Below are 21,762 nucleotides of genomic sequence, written 5' to 3' on the forward strand. Positions count from 1 at the left end.
CTATCTATTATCATCATTCAGCAATCCGGAGTATGAACCGGTCTACAAAATGACTATATTATTCTCATGTACAATCAAAAAGTTGAACCGAGTGCGGCGAAAACTGCTTATCTGGATCCTCTGAAGGCGCCTGGTAGGCGTACACCACTAGTTACTAAGACAGCAAAGTAGCTCAATACAGTTCCTTTTAACGCCCTGATTTCAATTCCATTCGATTACTATTATGCAAATGTAAAACATGGATAGAAGCGCCAATCGGAATAGAGGGTAGAGTCTATAACGGAAACCGACACCCAGCCAAACAAATAGGCGGTTCAGAACAAGACAAAGAAATATTGTTTGGGTATGTATCTATGCAAGCTATGTCAAAAATAAGCCAACGTGGAATAATTAAGTGCAATGCAAGAAGGTATGGTGTATAATCATGTATAAGAAGCTGTTAGATACTCCATCAAGCAGCAGGCTGGGCAGGAACAGGAGTGGTCGTTGCTTCATCGTTTTCAGCCACCTTCTCGGAGATTAGCTGCACATCATCCGCAGCTTGATGCTGTTCTGTTTCTTTCTTTTCAGGCTGGGCCGAAGCGCCGTTTCCCTGTGCAAGCTTAGACTCGGGCACAGGGATGGTGGTCTCTCTGCTCTTTCCGTTCTCCTTGCCAAGAATCTCGATTCTGTCGCCCTTGAAGAGGACCGGGCCTTTGATGAAACCTGGCTTGGTTTGGCCTTCCGTGGGTGCGGTTTCAAGGGCACCGATAAACTCGCGAGCCGGCTCGTCGAGGTAAGGCATGTCACCCCATTGCCATTCGAGCTCACCGCCATATTGCTTGGGGATGCTGGAGGGCTCCATGAAGGAGCTGAGGGTGGGAAGGACTTCTGAGGCAGAGAGGATGAAGATCTTGGAAGTGGTGACAGGATCGAACCAACGCTTGATCCAGCCCCAGACGGTCGGAAAGAAAGCGGGAGCACCGATGATCTACTGTCATTAGCACCTCAGTTATAAGTTCTGACCATGGCACTTACAAAAATGCGGTCCAAAGTCTCCGGGTAGTGGGCCGTTGCGAGAACACTGGCGTCCTGCATGTGTCCTTTAAGGTTCCAGAACTGCTTCAATCCGACACCGCTGACATCCACGATATTCGTCGAAGATACAATGGGTGTCTCCGGGTTCGGGCGGGACAGTTTTGAGCAGAGCGGCATGACGAAGTTAAGAAGGTTCTCGTATAGCGCGAACAAGCGCAGGAGACGCTGAGGGACAGCCGAGGACTTGTGCGTTTCCGCCGTCGCCTCCGGATCGGTCATAGTAGCGTTGTATGTTGCCATGTTCTTGCTGTTCAGATGCTTGATCTCAAACACGTACACCGGGATACCGCGGCGGTCTCGACGGCCGGTCCATTGCGGATACTATATCCATAAAGTTAAGGTTACGCTCAAACTCAGGAACATAAACTGGGTCAGCCAACTCACCATCCTTCTAGCGGCTTCGTAAGAATCCACGTCGATGTTCTCGTATAGTGCCTCAATGGCGTTCTCCTTGCGCCAGTCCTCCGTATCCTTGAACTGACCCCAAGCACCGTTCACGTCGAATTTCCGCGCGCGCAGAAATCGCCTATTGTCATCGCGTTAGCCATGCTCCATCCAGTTTTTACAGGACATAAAAGCTGAAGCAAACATACAGCATCGTCGCGTCATCATGGCTCGGCTTCTCCCCCTCACCCCCAGGCTTATAGTACCCCTCCTTCTCACAGAAGGCCTTGAACTCTGTCAACTTCCCATCCTGCTCCCCGGTAAGGTGATTCAAATGCCCAGCGAGCCAGGCATCGCTCGCAGCCTGGGATGCCGACGCAACGGGATCGTTCTTGGGATCGGCAGCGGTGGTGGCGGGATCGCTCTCGGCTTGGCTGTGGTTTGACTTCGTTCTCCACAGCGGCATGGTGTCGGTATGCTTTGTTTGATGGAAGCTAGGAGTGTCTGGAGCGGAGGAGGCTGTCGCAGAAAAAAAGTTGAGGAAAAGAGTGGCGTTGGGCTGTGGTTGGTCCGGCGTAAGCAGAGCTGAGTTATAGTTTATTTCGGAGGTCTCGGGATCAACAAACGACGTGGATCACGACACGTATCGTCGGAAACCTTGCAATTATAGCAGTGAGTGTCGGAGGGGCAAACGAGCGACGTGGGGGGCGAAAATGTCAACCTTGAAACAAGAAGATCAAAATGTCCAGCGGATGGAAGGAGTTCGGCAAATCGATCCAGCCCCGATGTTGGAAGAATCTGCATAAACTGTCCAAGACCCTTGCTGAGTCAGCTTTAATGTTTTAATGAAGTATTTATGTCATCTACACAACTCAGTGGTGTTTCACTCTTGAGATGATTCTCTGTTGCTTAGGATTTGAAAGTCTCAAGGCAGTTCATTTTCGTACGTCGACCAACTTATGGGAATAGAAATATTTGTACAGGAACAAAAGGGAAAACACCATACCGTGTTTCCAGGCCGAACGTCTTCTAATCTTCCTCACCAACATCACCATACTCGTGCATACCACGACGCGACTGTCTTGCTTCATCCTCCAGGGCCCGAAGGTTGGACAGTGTCTCACCAGCAGCGCGCTCCCATGCCTTCAACTTGCGAGGAACGGTAGCCAGACCCTCGTGAACGATATCCGCGTTGATGCTCTGATCCAGGGTCTTTGATCCCTCGGGGTCGAGCAAAGTAACGTGCAGTGTTCCCTCGGGCGCAACGTAGTCAACATTAGCGACAAGTTCGCGGTTGAAGGTCTGCTCCTCAACGAAAGAAACTGCTTCTTCCATGTAGTGGGGAAGGTTGGCGGGGAACTGGATGAATGAGAGAACAGCTTCCACAGCCTGAGGGCGGAGCTTCTGGGCGGAGAACTGTGTGCCAAGGGGTCGAAGAGCGGACCAGGGCAGAACTTCAGAGTTACCGTAGTCGATGTAAAGGACTTCCGCTTGTTGCTTCTCGCGGTCGTTGCGGCGGACCTTGGCGCGGTACCACTCACCGTCTTCAGTGAACTTGGCGGCAACAAAGTCACCGGCCTTGGGAGGACCAGGGAGAGGAGTGTCATTTGACTTGTTGATATGGAATGATCGGAATGCGCTCATAAGCTCTGTCAGGGCCGAGGTGCCGGTTCCAATTTGCTGGAGTTTCACACGGCCAGTGGATGGATCAACGTAGGTGACCATAACATCGCGGTAGTCCTTGCGGCGGGTGGTGGCTTCGGCCTCAACGGCGCTGCCGCTGGTTGCCTCTTCCTCTTCTTCAACTTCCTTGCTAGGATCCCAGTCGTGCCAAAGTCCCTTACGGGCGTCTTTTGCGCGTTGTTCGGCAGCAAAGTACTCCGTAGCGTGACCGGACTGCTCTGCAGAGTATGCGTGGACGGTCGCCAGTCCCTCCTCAAGAAGAGACTTGGTGAAGTTCTCCTTGTTCACGTAAAGGGTGCCGATGAAACCGCCGACCTTGTCGATGGTCTCAACGTCAATTTCGACATCACGTTGCATGCATCGTCTGTTCGCAAACTCATGGGCTTCGTTACCAAATGGCTCGGAGGCCTCACCAGGGTTACGAGCAGACCGAGGAGCACGAATCCCAGAAAGAACAAGGGTAAGCTTAGCATTTTCGCGAGGAACCAAAACGGTGAAGCGGGATCCGGACTTGACAAAGTCGACAATGGCAGGAACGCGCTTCTGGCGCTGGAGAATAGAAACCTCCATCTTGGCCTTTTGGAGACTCTCGGAGTAATCCTGGTATTGCTTGGTCTTCGGGGGCTTAGGGTTCCACATTCCCTTTCCATCCTTTTGAGCTTCGGCTTCAGCGATCATCAGATCGTCATAAACAGGAGATCGGTCGCTGTCATCCTGACGGTGACGGATAACCGATGCGTATCCAGCTTGCACTAAAGCAAGAGCAACGTTTGTGTTTCCTTGAACAACCGTAGCAACTTCCCGCTCTTCGTAGCCCTCGTTCGCCGGCTTCTTGCCGTCAATGGTGACCTTGACGTGCTTTCCGATGATGCGCTTGCGCAGGAACTCCTTGGCATCGGCGGCGAACGGCGCTTGGCTGGGGTCGGATGGCTTGGGCTGACGGATGCTGCTCAAGCTAAGCTTCTTCTCCTGGCCAGCCTTGTTTCGGACGAAAATGGTGTCGGCGTTGAGCACACGACCAACAATGTAGTCCTCGGCGGCCCCGCCAGCAGGACCCTTGGGCGCGACAAGGTTAGTGAAAAGACCCAACCGGGCATCCTTAGCGATCTTCTCCGCACGGCGGAAGGTTGCCATTTCAGCACCAAGGAGAGCAGAGTGGTGGTCGTGGCACCGGGCGAGACCGGCTTCCAGAAGGAACTTGGCGATGTTTCCGTTGGGGTGAAGGACACTGGCGATGAGTTGACCCTGAGGGGTAACACCTAACAGAGTCACCTGGACCTTGCGTTGCAGAATCCTGGACTCGACGAACTGGTGGGCCTCCTCGCCGTAGGGCTCGGCAGGCTGCTCCTTGCCATCGGCACCTACCCGCTTGGTTGCAGGCGCACGAACACCACCCATCACAGCGACGACCTGCAGGTGCTCTGCCGGGTCGATAAGCAGTCGAAGAACGAGACGGTCTCCAGTCAGGACTCGCTCGACGATACCCTCGAGGTGTTTATCCTTCCACTGGTCCACTAGAGCCTTAGCATCGTCAAGATCGTAGCGGGTTTCAATGCGGCCGCTTTCGGTTCCCCATACACCCTTTCCTTCAGTTCTAGCGTGGTCTTCGAGTGCGCGAAGGCGTTCGAGCATCGCAACAGTTTCTTCCGAGTCGTCGCTTCGCTTGCCGGCTTCTTCTCGGACGCGGCTCCATCCTTCTTGGACAACAATTTCGGGCAGCGTAACTTCGAAAGTCGGAAGCTTGACCTTTCCAAATTCGCGTTGCGAGGATGGGACGGAATACAGAGTCTGGAATTGGACTACCTTGCCGACAAGAAGCTCGCGGAGAAATTCACGGGATTGGAAGGCGTAAGGCTGTTAGGACAGAAATGTCAGTAATGATTTCAATTCAAGAATTATAAATTAATTAGTAGCACGGCTTGAATAGAATAGTAGGGCAGGCCAAAACAACAAAAAAAAGGTGTTGAGTTGCCCAATGCCGCCAAGTCGACTCTACTCCTATTGACAATTGCCTGGGATACAGAAAGGAATTGGGGTAAATAAAGAATGTCTCACCTCATCTCCATCTTTGCGCAGTCTCGGCGACGACACATATGCAAGACTTAATACACGCTCTTGTGCAGGGTTGTTAACATGCGACAAGACAACAGTGTCGCCAGACAACACTGACTTCACACGAGCTTCCAGAGGCATGCTGGAAAAAGGGACCCAAAGCAAATAACCAAAGAGAGACTTTTCCAGTAAAGCAGGATAGGATTAAAAAGTGAGAATAAGAGAGAAAGGGGTTCAGCACAAAGGCAAGAGGTGTTAAAGAAATAGTAATTGGAAAGAACACAAGCGGAAACGTGGTTTAAACTGCGGGAGCTGTGGCGGACTCCTGGCTCCGGCTTTAGTGAATGTGGGGAGAGTCTAGCCATTATCCGTACGTGACAGCCCCAAGCTATGATTATCTTGAGCCAGGGGCAAAGACATTACTCATTCACAGAGCATATATATTTCAAGTATTCCTTCACTGCTTACAGTCCTTACTGCTGACTTGGCAGGAATAATTCACATAAAGACAATCATGACACTGCCGTTCAATTTAAATGTGGCTAGCTCGCAGCACCTTACATTTCTCAACCAAGGCAAAGGAATAGCATCTGAAGACAGTTTTGGGCTACCTAAATACTCGTCCTCCACATTATCCATTGAATCATCATATCATCATTCTTGCGAGGTGCATTTACGCAGCGATACCGATAACACCTAGACGGCCATTAGCTCCCATCCTGTCAAGTCCTATCTCAGAATAAATTACTCACCGCAAGCAGGGCGGGCACCAGCGTTACCAGTCTTCTTGGACTCCTCAGAGTCACCACGGCCAAGGTCGTCAGTACCAGCGTGGACGACAAGGGTGCGCTATCTCGCGTTAGCATTTCTCGAACTGCGATGAGAAATAGGAATCACATACGCCCAGGACGCTCTCAGCACCAATCAGCTTGACGAGCTTGTCGGTCTTGGAGCCCTTGGCGTTGCCCTCAGCGTCGGTCTTGAAGTTACCAAGGTCACCGACGTGGCGGACCTCGTCCTCGGGAGCACCGTGGGTCTTGCCGAAGGGGTTGAAGTGAGGGCCAGCGGAGGTGCAGCCGTTGGTGTTGTCACCGAACTGGTGGATGTGGAAGCCACGCTCAGCGTTGGCGTCGTTGCCGGTGATGTTCCATGAGACGGTGGTCTGGGAGTTCTCGTCGGCCTGCTCGAAGGTGACGGTGCCGGCGACCTTGGAGTCACCACGGAGGACAGCAACTAAGACCAACCATGTCAGTGACGTTACACCACGCTAAAGCGCGCAATTGGTTTGATATCAGGATCAGGGCAATCGAGATCGCCACTGCCAGATCTGGGGTAGAGATGAGGACCTGGGGTGGTCCGACGTTCCTGGGCTCAGACCCAGCGACCGGGCCGTTGGCCGCGTGACAGCAGGAGGAGCGAGCTAGCTAGCTGGAGCTTTTCATCATCCTAGAGCTTATACCGACGCCTCGCAGGGGAGCAGGAGACGTTGATAGGCTGTCGGGTCAGGGCAGAGCTCGAAAGGTGCTCAAATCTGCTCACACAAGGTCCTCCGGCCACGGTCGATCGTGGATCCAACCAGGATAAAGGCCAATAACAACACAAGATGGAAGTAGACGAGCTCGACTTACCAGCCTTGACCATTTTGATGGATTTCTAGAGTTGGATGATAAACTTGGAAAGAATTGTGGAAGATGGATACAGCGGAGAGAGATGAAGTGAGTGGAAGGGAGACGGGGGAGCGAAGGGAAGAAGAGGGACGAGGGGTAGCCCAAGTCGCTGACTGGATGGATAGGCTGAGGATGAGGGCCTCTCGGTGGATTATTCGATGGGCTTCGACCCTCGCAATTCCTGCCACTCAACTCTCCCCCTCTTGGTGGTTTTCGTGAGCACCCCACCCTGCGGGACGTCGGAATGACGTTTTCGCTGCTGCTGAGGGGGGTTGAGGCCCGATTCCTAAGCAGTGCATTCCAGACTCTAACTAATAGTAACTCTATAGAAGTCGTATTTGGATCACACGGACAATCTTATATTCCTATACTGCTCTGTACGGGTGCGACACCCAGAATGCTGCAACGGAACAGCAGTCCTACTCCGCCTGTTCAAATTGGAGGTCTCCGAGTAACCCCACCATAGCTCCATGTTGGTAACCGGTGTAACCGGCATCAGTTCAATTGACCTGGTTATTCAGCCTTTGGCTAGTGCATTATCCTGTAGAGCTCGCACTGTTCTTCATAGCGATAATTGATCGAGCCGAGAACCCTGAAAAATAGAATATATAGGTGCTCGGCTTCAAGCCCGGAAAGATAGCTCAAGATAAACTCCGAACCCACACCCGCCATCTCACGCAATTCCCGAACTCGATCACCGCATAGTTGGAGATATAGATGTACACCCAAGAAAAAGTAAATGAACTTATATAAGACGTAGTATTCCGTAACTCATATCATCTAGAGCAAATTTTGCAAGTCGCCAATTTTTACACAAAACGAAATGACTCTCATCAAGCGGCAGCCAGTACCCTTCTTGACAGTTCATACATCTACGCCTGGACCTTCGCCTTGAGAATGTCCTTGAGAGTGACAGCGTCAGCGGCGAACTTGGAGATACCCTCGCGGAGCTTCTCGACGGCCATGGCCTCCTCGTTGAAGTCGAAGCGGAACAGAGCCTCGTCCTTGAGGTAGCTGCGCTTGGCGATGTCGAGGCTGTTGGCGGAAGCGGAGTCGAGCTTCTTGGGGACAGCGTCCTTGGAGTTGTAAAGCTCCTCAAGGAGACCAGGCTGTGCGCTTGTTAGTGACAGTTACCCCACACATAGAACGAGGGCCAACATACGGAGATGGTCAGGTAGTCGCAACCAGCGAGCTCGGTGATCTCACCGACGTTACGGAAAGAGGCACCCATGACGATGGTGTTGTAGCCGAACTTCTTGTAGTAGTTGAAGATGCTCTGGACGGACTTGACACCGGGGTCCTCCTCCTTGGAGTAGTCCCGCTTGTGAGCGGCCTTGTACCAGTCGAGGATACGGCCGACGAAGGGAGAGATGAGGAAGGCACCAGCCTCAGCAGCGGCAATGGCCTGGACAAGGGAGAACATGAGGGTCAGGTTGCAGTTGATGCCGTGCTGGCTCTGCAGGATGTGAGCGGCCTGGATACCCTCCCAGGTAGAGGCGATCTTGATGAGGATGCGGTCCTTGGAGATACCAGCCTCCTCGTAGAGCTGCTTAGGGTTAGCAATTGGGCTCGCCACTGCCAGATTTGATGGATTGTCGCACCTTGATGATGTGCAGAGCCTTGTCAACGGAGGCCTTGGTGTCGAAAGAGAAACGGGCGTCGACCTCGGTGGAAACCTTGCCGGGGATGATGTCGAGGATCTTCTTGCCGAACTCGACAAGGAGGTAGTCGAGGGTGTTATCGACCTGCTCGTCGACGGAACCGCCCTTCTTCTTGGCCTTCTCAACGGCAGCATCGATCAGGCTGGCGTATTCGGGCTTCTTGGAAGCAGCGAGGATGAGGGAGGGGTTGGTGGTGGCATCTTGAGGCTTGTACTTGTCAATGGTGGCGAAGTCACCGGAGTCGCAAACGACAACCTAATTAAGATCAAGCTCGTTAGCAATGACGTCTCAGAGAAACGTGAGAAATGATACTCTAGAAGAGGGGTAGCTTACGGTGCCGGTGGCCTTGAGCTGTTCAAGAGAAGAAGACATTGTGAGTGTGTATATGGGGGGTGATGAATTTAGATGGTATCAATTCAAAAGACAAATAGGAGAATAGACAGAAGGGATAAAGTGGAAAGATGGTTCTTAAATGAACTTAAATTGCAGAGACGTGGCGGCGTTGATGTTTTTGCGGTTCATGTTGAGGTCACCCAGACATGGTGGGGCGAGACTGGGCTTATGACGCTATCAGCGGTTCCGGAGGGGTAAAGCCATGACTAAGATATTTGTTGTTGCTGACTGGAGGGGCATAACAATGCAAGTTCTATAAGGTGTTCCTTGATAGTGCTCCATGTGCTCCATGATGATAGATAATTGATATCATCCTAGCGGGCTTGCTCACAGGGTGCCTATTCACCATTCTCTATAATGATCACCCATTGATGCAACACCACCAAAACTGCATTACCTATTCATACTCCGTACATCTCCCGGAGCTATCCTTCTGCTCTCTCCCAACACGGCCCAGAGTGCTCCGGCAACGGATGGCCGATCCACCCCACCTCCGTCTTCTTCCTGCACTTCCACACATGCAGCGATCCAGGGCCTGTTTCATTCACCGAATCACCGGAATCAGGAGTCCGTCGTGACAGGGGTCAGGGCTATGGCAGTGCATCTCGTGATCAGCCTCATCTCCACATCTCCCCATCTTAGGGGCTCGTATCGAGGCCGGATGCCCCGGAATAACGGTGATAGGCTCCCTTTCGGAGTATAGGAGCACAACGCTCCGTACAGAGGGTGTAGTACATAGTATATCCATAGTAACTTTTGCATGCTGCCCATTGAGGGAAGAATATCCGCCTGTATCTATTGAACCCAAAACAACATATAGGCAACTGGAACGCTCAGTCCAAAGAACAAAGGCAATAGCTTGGAATCCATAACCTCCGGAAAGCATGAAACGGTAAGCATACTCCGTAGGAACCCCGCAGAAACACGAAATCTAGGAAGCATGGCTTAAAAAAAGACTGTCAAGGTCACCAGGACAAGAGCCTCGCAGAGGTCATCGACGTTGGACACAACTCCACTCGTACTATAAGAACGATTAGCATAGCTATACATCACCCCGAAGCCAGGCCACTTACCACTCTTCCCATCTCATCACCAGTATAGACCACCTGGGGTAGCGCCAGGATACAACTAATTCCTGCAACAATATTTGCACCGTTGTCTCGGTTGTTATCAACGTGATGAAGCTGGCGGATCAGCTCCAGCTCGAATCGACCATTCCGGACGATCTTGCTCCAAACCTACAAGGAATCAGTATGTCCTCGACGACGGACTATTTCACGACTTACATTGACAACTCCCCTCCGATGACCGGTGAAGACCAGGTCTCGTTCCTGCCATTCATCGCCCACACCTTCGTAGAAGACACAAGTCATCGTCTTGTCATCGGCTGAATCGCAGACGACCTGTTCAAGCAATACAGCTCCGTTCAGGGTGTATATTGTGATGCGGTTCCCTCGACACACTGCGATTTCTCCGGTCACATCATTTATCTGAGCGCACTGGGTTCACGTTAGTTGAAGTTTTAAAAAGAATGAGGAGAGCTAGCGCATACGTCAACAGGCCCCTTGACGGGAAGCTCCCGCACAAAGCACTGACGGTTCAGATCCCAAAGCATGAGTTGACCGTCCAGAGACGCGGACAGTAGGGTGCTGAAAGACCGTGAGACGGCAAGTACACTCACTGGCGTACGATGGCCAAACAAAGATCCTGAAGGTTTTAAATCCACGGACTTTGCTGTTGCTGTGAACGTCCAGATTGAAATAGTGCAATCGGCGCCTGAGGTGACCAATGTTCTGGAGTCCGCGAAGACGGCAGCGGCCAGCTGGCCCACGTGGAGATGCTCAAAATGGCCAAGAAGCTTTTTGTTGTTAGCTAAGGTGTTGAAGGTAGGTGATGATAATAGGCCTACCTTTCGGTGGTCTGCGGAATAGAATCTGACGCTGCCATCAAAAAATCCCCATTCCAAATATTTGTCATAGTTTGGTGGTATGTTGAGACGTAACGCAGCAGTGCATAATAACCGATCATGCCGCATGCACAGAGACGAGACCCGTTCTCCTGTTTCTAGGAGCGCATTAGTCTTGAGGTAGAATTGCTGGGAATGTGGACTTACCTAGGAGCGCCATGGGGAGTTGTGTAAGTGACTCAGCAAGAGTGTCCAATCGTGGAATCTTGTGTCTATGTACCTCGCTTTGAGGATGGGGCCGATTGTATATCTGGTGTGGCGTTTGCCCGAAGTTGTGTATAATCCCAATAGTGGCCAGCCGCTCTACTGGATCTTCAATGGCATCAATATCCTTGGCGCCTTGATAAGAGAGATGGTGGAAGACGTTGACCGCTTCAACAGCCGCCTCGCCTTTTTGCTTGCAGCCAAAAACCAAGTCGATCCAGTGATGCAGATTCCGAGTCACATAGGGGCTCTCTAGCGCTTCTCGATTTTTGGCGATGAAGATTTTCGGGTCACCCTTCGCCCACGGTGGCAGTTCTACCGAGTCAATTGCCGTTGCCATGTTTTGGAGCATGCCAAAGTCATACTTGTTGGAGTTGACTAGAAACTCGGGCAGGTAGAAAAATTCAGGTATCAGTTCCCTCACATCCGACATGTTGCCTCGTGAGGCAGACTCCCAAGCCTTCCCAACAGAATAGAAGAGACGGTCCGCATGATCGAATGTGCCTCCTTGCAGTAATAAGTACGACTTCACGAAAGGCTGCAATCGGATCAGATAGGAGCTCACGATCATAGCTGAGGAGTAGTGAGTGCCGTAATGGAATGGTGGAGCATCCCCGTCGCCCATCTCTGCAAAAGCTTGATACCGTTCTCTAAAGTCAGCCTCTCGTTCAGGTGTTTGACAGCCCATTGGCTTCGACAGGTCGCGGAAGCTTTTCGGGTTTCTGAGATCCAGCTCCTGGCTTGTATAATCGGCAATTACCCAGGGGAAAACTGGATATTGGGTCAAATCGTTGAATGTCCTGCCGGCGAGGGTGTTGATCAACATGAGATAGTGGAAGTTAGAAATCTCTCCTTTTACCCATTTGCGAGTTGCTGGGTATACTGGTGAGTGTCCGAAGACGCTGGCAAACTTTGAGCCGAGGGTCTGCGGCGCATCTTCAGAACTTCGGAGAGTCTCAAATCGCCAGACATCCTCCGGCCGGGAGTGTCCCACGCTTCCCGTAACCTGCGGAGCCTTACCAGCAAGCTGGCTGCACAGAATATCTCGAGCTTTGGACGAAATGAGAGTCAATAGATAGCTGCTTCCGTCGGTGAAGAAAATCTCGAGGGCAACATCGCGAAACAAAAATCGTCTCTTGGATATACTGACTAGGTCTGTCCATTTCCAGCTCCTAGTTTCGTATTCCTGGGGCTTTCGTTCACTTGCTTCTCTGCCAGCAATCATGCGGACGTACGGGTCGCGCTCGTCACTTGGGGCTTGCGAAACATTAACGATTTCGCCATCAATGCGTTGAAAGAAGTTATCAAGGATGTAGATATGGTCTTTGCCTTGAATCAAGAGCCCTTCGAAAGCTTCCAGCCCAACAATCCGGGACACGTTGCAAAGGTCCTCGACTTGGTCGCCGCGATGTAGGCTCCTCATAACTTTCCGGTTCTTGTCGTCGGAATCTTCGAGATCCGCCTTCGGATCATCAATCATCTCGAAGCTTTCTTCCATAACACTCGCATTGTCAGGTCCAATGCCACCAGGGCTATCATTTGATCGCTCGTCGTCCAGAGGAGCTGCAAGAGCTTTGCCATTAGAGGGCCCTGTTGCATCCAACTTGACAATCGGAGGTTCAGATGCTTTCCGTTTCGGTTGGTAGTCCTGTCTCTCCCCTGAATCGTCGGGAACGATGCGTAGTCGCATACGGCTCCGTCCTTCCGTCTGATCAAGCCGCCATTTTCTCTCTTTGTCTTCAGCTAAGATACCACAGAACCGCCTTAAGTCAATGGTTAAGCGCGAGTATGTATTCCACATAAACACATGGCTATCCTGTTGGTCTTGTAGAGATCTCTGGTACCTCAAGAGCTCAGAGGCGGCAATGTTCGAGCTCCAATGAGGAAACGTGGCTTCGTGCCTGCGCGTCACCTCATCCCTGATTTTCTCCAGCTTGCTTATTTGTTTCAGCTTTTCCTGACGCTTCATCCTGTGGATACTTGACGAGTTTTCGACAAGTACGTTCTGCTTCTGGATAAAGTCATCCCAGGACTTTGACACATCTCTCAGGAACAAAGCATTCAAGTCGTCCGCCTGGTCGTCTATCCATTGCAAGAAGGCGGTATCATCCATGCCTACAAGGGCATCAAAGCCCCCTGCAAGACGCTCCTGGAGGGGGGCCGCTGCATGGTTCAGGATCATAAATAGTTCTGTTGGCTTTTGGACCATGATAACTCGGAAGAGACCCGCGGCAGCCACACGCACGGCCTTGCTCTGGTCTATCAGCTTGATATAAAGAAGATAGCATAGCAACTGCAGATGATCTGTTTGGGCCTCGCCTGCCTGCAAAAGCACTACTTGCCAGTAGGATAAGCGATTGAGGAAAGACAGAGCATCTGAGCCTTGAACCTCAGAAAGTTGAACTAGAACAACGCGGAATACGTTCGAGTGGATCGTAGCGATTATTTGGCTGCAAAGCCTGATACTCTTCAAGGACGAGACGTCCGGGCGCTGGAGATATTCCAGGATCGTCCCCGCAAACTCAAGAGTAGCACTCGCTCCGTCCACGAACCATCCCTCTAATGTCGCTTCCGTTTGATGAGTTATAAAGCGTCCCAAGTTGGTAATAACACGTGGCTCTGCTAACAACTCAGTCTTTGAGAAGACGACATTTCTTAACATCTGAAGCAGTCTTGTCAGAACCCAAGAGTTGAAGTATGCTTGGTGTTCTAAGAATCCAGGTGGAGTTTTTGAGAAAAGGCCAAGTCCAGAAAAGTCTTTCCGCTCGAGGATTTGTTCGGAAAGGATAGACAGAGCCAAGCATAAAATACGGGACAAAAACGGATGTTCGGTAGTCCCTTCAAGGTCAACACTTCCTGAGGCAAACGCATGCTTCATCTGTAAGGGTGAGCGTGGGTGCTTCCCACCATCTTGCGACACAAGGATGAAAGAGGATGATCGGGGTAAAGATGGGCTAGTTCCATCGCGAGTCCCGGAACGCTCAACGGTAGTCGTATGCACCTCATTCGAGCTGCGAGAATGGGGAGGGCTCGTAGTGCGTGAATCATCAAGGCCAAGACCACTCACTCGATAGGATAGTTCAATGTCCGCAGTTACAGGGTCCGAGCCGACGACAACCGGAAACAGGACTGAAAACAAGTGTTCGATGTATTCAGACTGAGACATGAACTCACGGAACCCCTCTGAATTCAGATGCAACCCAGCAAGGAATTCAATGACTGTCGCCAGAAGGGAGGTTTCTTGATCACTGGTGCTGACAGGTACAGGGCGAGCCATGAGGAGCCTCGCACTTTGGTCCAAGTCCGGGCAATGCGAACGCCCATTGGCCATGACAGACTTCCTCAAAGCGCTCTGCATCATCTCCGCAATGACAGGGAACACTTCAGGAAAACAAACTTCGACTCCGTTCCCCACCAATACGTCAAAGAGCGAAGCTTTGTCGAATGGTTTATCAGCCATCGATTTGCTGAGATCGAGGCCAAATAGAATCGAAAAGCAAAGAGGCCATAACACAGGTACATTCCACCATCTCCTCATGCAGCTTCGCATGATAAGATACCCATTATTCTTTTCGATGAATCTCTTGTTATAGTTGCTGCCGTGGGTCACGATCACCCTAGCGAGTATCCTACTCGCCAGAACAACGATTTCCGGCTCGTCCTCGCACAGTAGATAGAGAAGCCACTGTGATACAGTCAGACACAATAGAGCGTGTTCCCAGGCTCACATACCTTATTTGTAACAGTTTTGGCGAACTTCTTTATCGGCGCGAGATCATGAGTGTCGCATAAAAGTGAACACAACGTTCGAAGCATCTCAATAGCAACTTGAATGGCTGGCATGCTAGGGCCCTGCTGGTCCAATGGAAGAGCTCGTTGCGCTGAGTTTGTCCTAAATCGCATACTTTTCTTCTTCTGCAATCCACTTGGGTCTTTGGGCTTGTGTAGGGAATATGTGATAAAAAGAGCCAGAGAACGAAGCAGATCCGTCGAAAGACAACTCTCCATCAATGATCTAAACGCAGAAACGAAAGGCCGTAGCATTTCCGGCGTAATGCTCCCTCCTTTGAGGGCCTCGAGCAACTTTTTATTAACACCTATTCTTGTCAGCCAGGCATTTGAGACTGGGGAACGAACTTACGCATCCGGGCAAGGCGCTTAGAGTTAAACCGGCGGAACTGACTCTCACTTGCAAAGACGCGAAATTGCGAGTAGTATAATTCAAGGAGAGGAGGTTCACCGTATCTCCATATCTCCAGGTCCACGAGCAACACCCTATAAGCGAGAGGATTCGTTATCATGGACCGCGTTGGCTGCTCAACGTCGTACCCAACAAACTTCAAGGTCAAACGTAGAAGGTCAAGCGAAAGAGCAGACCGTTGCTCAGTATCGGAACAAACAGCGGCCACCTTGGTTGAGGTCCAGCCATAACCAAGTTTCTCACGAATTATGGTAGCGAGGATTCCATAGCCATTTTCTTTCTCCATTGCTTCACTATTCCGCCAACTGTCCTGGACCGCCTCGTATAACGCTTCCACGGCAAGAAGGGTAGACTCCGCGGTGGAAGCCGCATGAAGGAGACTTAAATGCACCGAGGCACAGCCACCAACACGCCAGCTCATATCATCCAGAGAATGCGGCGAGGTAATGACCGGATCACCTGTCAAGATACCAATACCATGTGGTTGGATTAGAGCCTCATTTATGGCGGGATTCGCACCGTTAATAGCTATTGCGTTTCCTCCGCCTCTCGTCAATTGAGTGAGTTTTTTCCCTGCTTGGGTTGAAAGGGATTTGATGAGCTGGGATTCGTCGGTCGAATTGTTGTCATCGTCGTCTAGAATAGCTAGCGCAGAGACGTTGATTAAAATACCACTTTCGCGAACCAAGGCGCTCGCCTTCCGACGGATCGCAGTAACAATATCCGATTGTTCTTCCTTGCCGGGATGAAGAAGCTCGTTGCGAAGGTTTAACGCTGCCGATGCTCTGTACGTCTGAAAAGACCCGAGACAATCTTGGAAATTGCCATAGTATCGAGGTCCGAGGTTATAGAAAACTGCAACCATATCATCGCTATAGGCCTCTCCAAATAGCATGGCACTCGCCAAAGACCACCGGCTAGAAGATACCCCCCTCCCGAGTTTCATTGCCAGATCCTGCGGAGTGCCGAAAAAAGCTTGAACCCGCGGCGAACGGTTCGCGGCACTAGGCAAAGGCACGCATGGATACTCAATCCTTTGCTGGTCGATAAGCTCTCCATCAACGAAGAGAAGGGCACGAGAATGAGATGGTGGTCTAGGTTTCCTGTGCACCACACAGATATGATACCACTTATTAGACTCGAATGCTATAGATTTGAATCGCACACTCGGGCGTGAGCCTTTGATCGACGTCTGCAGAATGAAGTTGCGAGTATCTTTTTCCAAGTAGGCTAGGAGGAAACATGTCTGACTCGAATCGAACGCGCCAAAGATGGTCGTATGCGTGCTCGGGTCGAATTGATCGAAGCGGGCCCAAACCGCGAGAGTATATCCACTTGATGTGACTGGGGGAAATGAACGGCCTATTGTCGCAAATTCCAAAGAGCAGAATCCATGCAATGACAGGTCAAATTGAATCACTGAGGGTTCCTTGGAGCGTTTGAGCATATCAACAAGGAACCTCAATGTCTCCGGGCATTTGTGGGCCTTTTTGTAGAGATATACCGCGTCATCCACATTTTTGGTCCCTTGGGTGCACAATTCTTGGGCAAGCTCTTGATAGAATAGCTTTTCCGCATGGAGAAGATCATCACTGAGCAAGAGCGGAATGGTAAGACTGAATGCTCCTGTGTCATGTAAAGTCAAGACGTTCCGTTGAGATTGCGAAGCAAGTCGACTGAGGCATGCTGGTACAGCCAGCCTCAAGACAGTCTGCACAGGCTTAAAAAGAAAGGACTGCTTCAGCCATACGCGAAGAAATGGACCTAGAAGCTCCGGCGCTTCAATGATCTCCGACGCACCTATGAAACGTTCGACTTCCTTCTTGACAGCATCAGGAGTTGTCTCTAAGTCGTCTGTCCTCTGAAGTTTTGTCGAGAGCGCTGTGAAGACATCTACGACGGTTTCCTGGCACAGTGATGCTGCAAGAATGCTGCCGCAGAAATATTCCACATCGCCTTCAGCAGCATCCAGCTTAAGAATCAGGATCGAAAAGGCCTCTTCAAGAGCTGGTTGTCCTCCGCCTGGGATCCGATTGGCAAAATGCCTCTTATTCCCTAGATTACCCCTGAGGCATTCCGCAAGAACCGTTAAGCAGTCTTTGTATACGGCCAACAAGCTCCTTCTCTCACCCTTTGTATGCACACCCGGTGTGTAGACCTCGGAAAGCTTTCTGACAAGACTCAGAAGCGTCTGAAATCCGTTCAGTTGGCGAAACGACTCCTTCGCTTCCTGGGGGCGCTGGTTGTCTATCAATGTGTGACGCAGTCGAAGTAGACTCTCCGTAGCCGTAGTCGTAAGATTTATGTCCACAGCATATTCATCGCAAATGGTATTCAACTCATCGATAGCCGGGGCTAGCTCGACAGAGGGGCGTTGGGTAAGCGAGGAAGAATGCGGCGAGAGGGAAACGGCCCGGTTCATTGCGCCGCGGAATCTCCCCGGCTACCTGATTGACGGTCAAGGACCATCCGACATGAACCAGCACTTCGACTCGGTGTCACAACAGTCCTCATTGGCAGGTCGAGGAAGCAGTGTCGTCGGCAGAGGCGGGAGGGCGGGACCGAGGGCCTGTTTTAATGTCAGATCAGCAATTGCTCTTGGACGCGAACACCACTAAGAAAGACCTCAAGGTTATAAGTAAGTACTGTTGAGTGCAATTTACCGACCGTAATCAAGCTGCTAAAATTATCGGCCGCCGACGAACAGGCAGTGTCGCTTGGCCAGAGGCTGAAGCAACGATCCGTTTCGAGTGCACCACTCATGTGACCCACTACTGCCATTTCCGCCATCCTTATCGATAAGCGCTTATCGCCGCTTGAGCATTTCATCATCCAGGTTGCCCGGTCTCAGCTTCTTGTACCTGCATCGGCGCGAAGTCGGGGAGCAAAAGATGGCCATTATATAGCTCTCAGTTATTATGTTCTTCTGGCTTATATTTTTTTTGGCTTTTGGTATCTGTGCTTATCGGGATTGGAGGAGCTATGTTTAATGGCCGGAATATATATTTCCATCCCCTTCGATGACTGACCCCCACGTACTCCGTATTGTAGTTTGTGAATATCGCGCCTTGGAAAATTTTCTGGTGCGTGTAAGGTGTATATGTACCTTTGTCATATGTCGCGCATTTCTGCAGCAAGATAATCTTACTAGTAGGCTTTCTCCATGACAAGCGCCGTGTACAATGGATATATGGTTGGTAGCTCCTGCTCGCGTGCATCCATTCAACGCTCATGAGATCCACGGAACTACCTAGGTATGGTAGGATAGGTAAGAAGCATGGGATGAGACCTTCAAACCTTTCCTCCTTAGTACATCAACCGACAACAAATACAACAATACATGCCTTTTTACCTTTTAATTGCCACTTACAAGCTGTCCGGTTCCCATATATTATCATCCAGCATGCCAAGTCGATGGCGCACCAACCTGCTGCAAGCCTGCACCATCTCATAATGATGATGACAGCTCAAAAAGAAGAAGAGCAAACCAATGGTAGATATCAGCTCGTCAGTCTCGTTTAACTACGCCACAGTCGTGACTAGCTGCCTCAAGACAGCTTGGAACCCCCGAGGCCACTCGGCTGGCATGATCTCGGAAGCAAGAAGCAGGAATGAGGAATGATGAGGCGGAATCAGCGATCACAGCTTGGCTGGGGTTGAAAGGGAAGTTGGCCGAGTGACCAGTTTCGCCCTGTTCCACACTAGTCCTCCTGGTTGGTGAACTTCTTACAAGTTCCTCAAGGCGCAAGCTCCTGGTGCCTGGAACTTGGCCGCTTGGGTTCTGAGGGCCTGAGTTACCGCTGGACGAATGTCCTCCGTCAGCTGCTGATTGTTTCTGCAACATGAAATAATTGGCAGGTTCCATCTGTGCAGATTATTACTGAAAGACATAGCCCCTACTACCACTGTGTAGGACAATAGAGTCAATAAATGGACCTGATGACCGTGGATTGCTTGTTCTCCGCACACTCTGCCCCCACTGGCCTGTTGCTCAACCTGGGTCCTTATCAAGGCGTGACGGGGCCGCGTACTGCCGCAATCTGTAATTGATATGTAAAATACCAGCCTTCAAAGAGCAAGTGGCTTAGTTTGAATCACCTGACATGTATCTCTGCGTAATATTACCGCTGATCACCCCGGTTGCTTCTTACATCACCCTTGCTGGTGCAGCTGACTGATAAGCTCGGCTCTCCTCCCCATCCAACCTCCTCCTCACTCCTCATCCTCTCCCCATCCTCGTCTTCTCCCATCATCTCTATCCAACCCATCGTGCCTTCGTCATTCACGTCTCTGGTTATTCTCTCTTTGTTTGTATTGTCAAGTTCTGCTACATTCTTATATCGTTGCCCATCATGAAAGGCATCCTCGGCCTTTCCCTGCTCCCGCTGCTGGCTGCAGCCTCGCCCGTTGTTGTCGAGTCCATTCACAACGGAGCCGCTCCCATTCTTTCATCCACGAACGCCAAAGAAATCCCCGACTCCTACATCGTTGTTTTCAAGAAGCACGTAGACACCGATGCAGCCTCTGCTCACCACAGCTGGGTGCAGGACATCCATAGTCAGCAGAGCGGTGCTAGGCCTGACCTGAAGAAGCGGTCCTTCCTCGGACTCGAATTCGGGTTTGGCGAGGAAATATATGATGGTCTCAAAGATACTTTCAACATTGCTGGATCCCTGATGGGATACTCGGGACACTTCCACGAGGAAACGATCGAGGAGATCCGCAACCACCCTGACGTAAGTGCAATATAACGTTATTTATTTGGTTCAAACTGACGCTGGGCATTTATAGGTCGAATACATTGAGCGTAACTCCGAAGTTCATACATTGGAAGACACGGACACCGAGAAGAACGCCCCCTGGGGTTTGGCCCGTATCTCCCACCGGGATAGACTCACTTTCGGTACATTCAACAAGTACCTATACGCCTCTGAGGGAGGTGAGGGAGTTGACGTTTACACTATTGATACTGGTATCAACGTGGCGCACGATGATTTCGAGGGCCGTGCTCACTGGGGCAAGACCATCCCCAACAACGACGCTGACGAGGATGGAAACGGACACGGTACTCACTGCTCGGGCACAATTGCCGGAAAGAAGTACGGTGTCTCTAAGAAGGCCAACATCTATGCCGTCAAGGTCTTGAGATCCAGCGGCTCCGGTACCATGGCCGACGTTGTCCAGGGGGTCGAATGGGCCGTTGAATCTCACCTCAAGAAGGCTAAGAAGGGCGGTAACGGCTTCAAGGGCAGTGTTGCCAACATGAGTCTTGGTGGCGGCAAGTCGAAGACCCTCGAAGACGCTGTCAACGCCGGTGTTGAAGCTGGTGTCCACTTTGCTGTCGCGGCCGGTAACGACAACGCTGACGCGTGCAGCTACTCTCCTGCTGCTGCCGAGAAGGCTGTCACTGTCGGAGCCTCGACTCTTGCTGACGAGCGCGCTTACTTCTCTAACTATGGCAAGTGCACTGACATCTTCGCCCCTGGTCTCAACATCCTTTCGACTTGGATCGGTAGCAACACCGCGGTCAACACCATTTCCGGAACCTCAATGGCCTCTCCTCACATTGCTGGTCTTTTGGCGTACTTCGTTTCCCTCCAACCGTCTAAGGACTCGGCCTTCGCCGTTGACTTCACTCCCGAGAAGCTCAAGAAGGACATCATCTCCATTGCCACCGAAGGCGTCCTCACCGACATTCCTTCGGACACCCCCAACGTAAGTTGCGCGCCATCTCGGATTCTACTGGCCTTAACTAACTTCCTTACTAGCTCCTCGCCTGGAACGGTGGTGGTTCCACTAACTACAGTGACATCATCGCCAAGGGTGGTTACAAGAAGAGCGACGCTCTGGTCGACTCTTTCCCCTTCAAGGCTGGTGGTATTCTCGCCCAGGCTATGTAAAGACCTTCGGGGGGCATATGTTTTGAGGCTCCTTTTCTGATGGTTTCGTTTCCGTGCTTTGGTTGGCTTATCTTATCTCGATTGCTTGTGTAACCGCCACTCAGGCAGTGAGTGCTATCTTTGGTCACTTTATACTACATGGCATAGATTGATTTTTCAATGAAACTCGATGAAAACCCATTTGAATTTAAATTCGTCGTCTGCCTAAGTCTTCCTAAGTCCGCGCGCATATTTGATCACGTGCCTGAGTCGACCCAAACAGCACCCCGTCTGGTTTCATGGTTATGTCTTCCGCGCCATCCGCAGACTGACCAAAGGACAAAGCCAGCCTGAGATAGAAGATCTTGGATCCTGATCTAGATCAACCCTTGCCTCCAAGATAGATCTGACTAAAGGATCTAGTCTCCCGCATCAGACGGGGAAGGGCGGGCCGCGATCGAGCTCGATTACACCAAGATTTGGCCGAGACTGCATCTTCGACCGCAAGCAGCCCTACCGTGATCCGGCAGGTCATGATATCACAGTGGCCATGTTATGAACCAGCATTCAATGCGCTCTGCTTGCTGTCAATGGC

The 21,762-nt window shown here is 51.1% G+C and overlaps 6 protein-coding genes across 6 annotated transcripts; 1 reads left to right on the forward strand and 5 right to left on the reverse strand.

Annotated features, from left to right (window-relative positions):
* Positions 1-451: 451 nt before the first annotated feature.
* Positions 452-1,927, reverse strand: DSM5745_08365 (SEC14 family lipid-binding protein; the record flags this gene model as incomplete). The annotated part of the gene is made up of 4 exons (XM_026750381.1): positions 452-970; positions 1,018-1,398; positions 1,462-1,603; positions 1,671-1,927. The coding sequence occupies 4 exons, from the start codon at positions 1,925-1,927 to the stop codon at positions 452-454; spliced, it is 1,299 nt and encodes a 432-aa protein (XP_026601385.1).
* A 563-nt stretch (positions 1,928-2,490) lies between these two features.
* Positions 2,491-5,337, reverse strand: DSM5745_08366 (putative transcription factor (Snd1/p100); the record flags this gene model as incomplete). Its single annotated transcript, XM_026750382.1, has 2 exons — positions 2,491-4,998; positions 5,200-5,337. 2 exons carry the CDS (start codon positions 5,335-5,337, stop codon positions 2,491-2,493), a joined length of 2,646 nt encoding a protein of 881 aa, XP_026601386.1.
* A 532-nt stretch (positions 5,338-5,869) lies between these two features.
* On the reverse strand, positions 5,870-6,837 carry sod1 (superoxide dismutase SOD1; the record flags this gene model as incomplete). Its single annotated transcript, XM_026750383.1, has 4 exons — positions 5,870-5,892; positions 5,949-6,045; positions 6,098-6,429; positions 6,825-6,837. The coding sequence occupies 4 exons, from the start codon at positions 6,835-6,837 to the stop codon at positions 5,870-5,872; spliced, it is 465 nt and encodes a 154-aa protein (XP_026601387.1).
* An 898-nt stretch (positions 6,838-7,735) lies between these two features.
* Positions 7,736-8,896, reverse strand: DSM5745_08368 (sedoheptulose-7-phosphate:D-glyceraldehyde-3-phosphate transaldolase TAL1; the record flags this gene model as incomplete). Its single annotated transcript, XM_026750384.1, has 4 exons — positions 7,736-7,972; positions 8,026-8,409; positions 8,465-8,779; positions 8,858-8,896. The coding sequence occupies 4 exons, from the start codon at positions 8,894-8,896 to the stop codon at positions 7,736-7,738; spliced, it is 975 nt and encodes a 324-aa protein (XP_026601388.1).
* A 1,012-nt stretch (positions 8,897-9,908) lies between these two features.
* On the reverse strand, positions 9,909-17,710 carry DSM5745_08369 (Beige/BEACH domain protein; the record flags this gene model as incomplete). The annotated part of the gene is made up of 8 exons (XM_026750385.1): positions 9,909-9,938; positions 9,991-10,155; positions 10,204-10,416; positions 10,470-10,775; positions 10,827-10,981; positions 11,031-14,772; positions 14,820-15,184; positions 15,229-17,710. 8 exons carry the CDS (start codon positions 17,708-17,710, stop codon positions 9,909-9,911), a joined length of 7,458 nt encoding a protein of 2,485 aa, XP_026601389.1.
* A 1,930-nt stretch (positions 17,711-19,640) lies between these two features.
* DSM5745_08370 (S8 family peptidase) lies at positions 19,641-21,188 on the forward strand (the record flags this gene model as incomplete). Its single annotated transcript, XM_026750386.1, has 3 exons — positions 19,641-20,024; positions 20,080-21,003; positions 21,057-21,188. 3 exons carry the CDS (start codon positions 19,641-19,643, stop codon positions 21,186-21,188), a joined length of 1,440 nt encoding a protein of 479 aa, XP_026601390.1.
* Between the last annotated feature and the right edge of the window lie 574 nt (positions 21,189-21,762).

Source organism: Aspergillus mulundensis (genome assembly GCF_003369625.1).
Source record: "Aspergillus mulundensis strain DSM 5745 chromosome Unknown scaffold_9, whole genome shotgun sequence".
Taxonomy (NCBI): domain Eukaryota; kingdom Fungi; phylum Ascomycota; class Eurotiomycetes; order Eurotiales; family Aspergillaceae; genus Aspergillus; species Aspergillus mulundensis.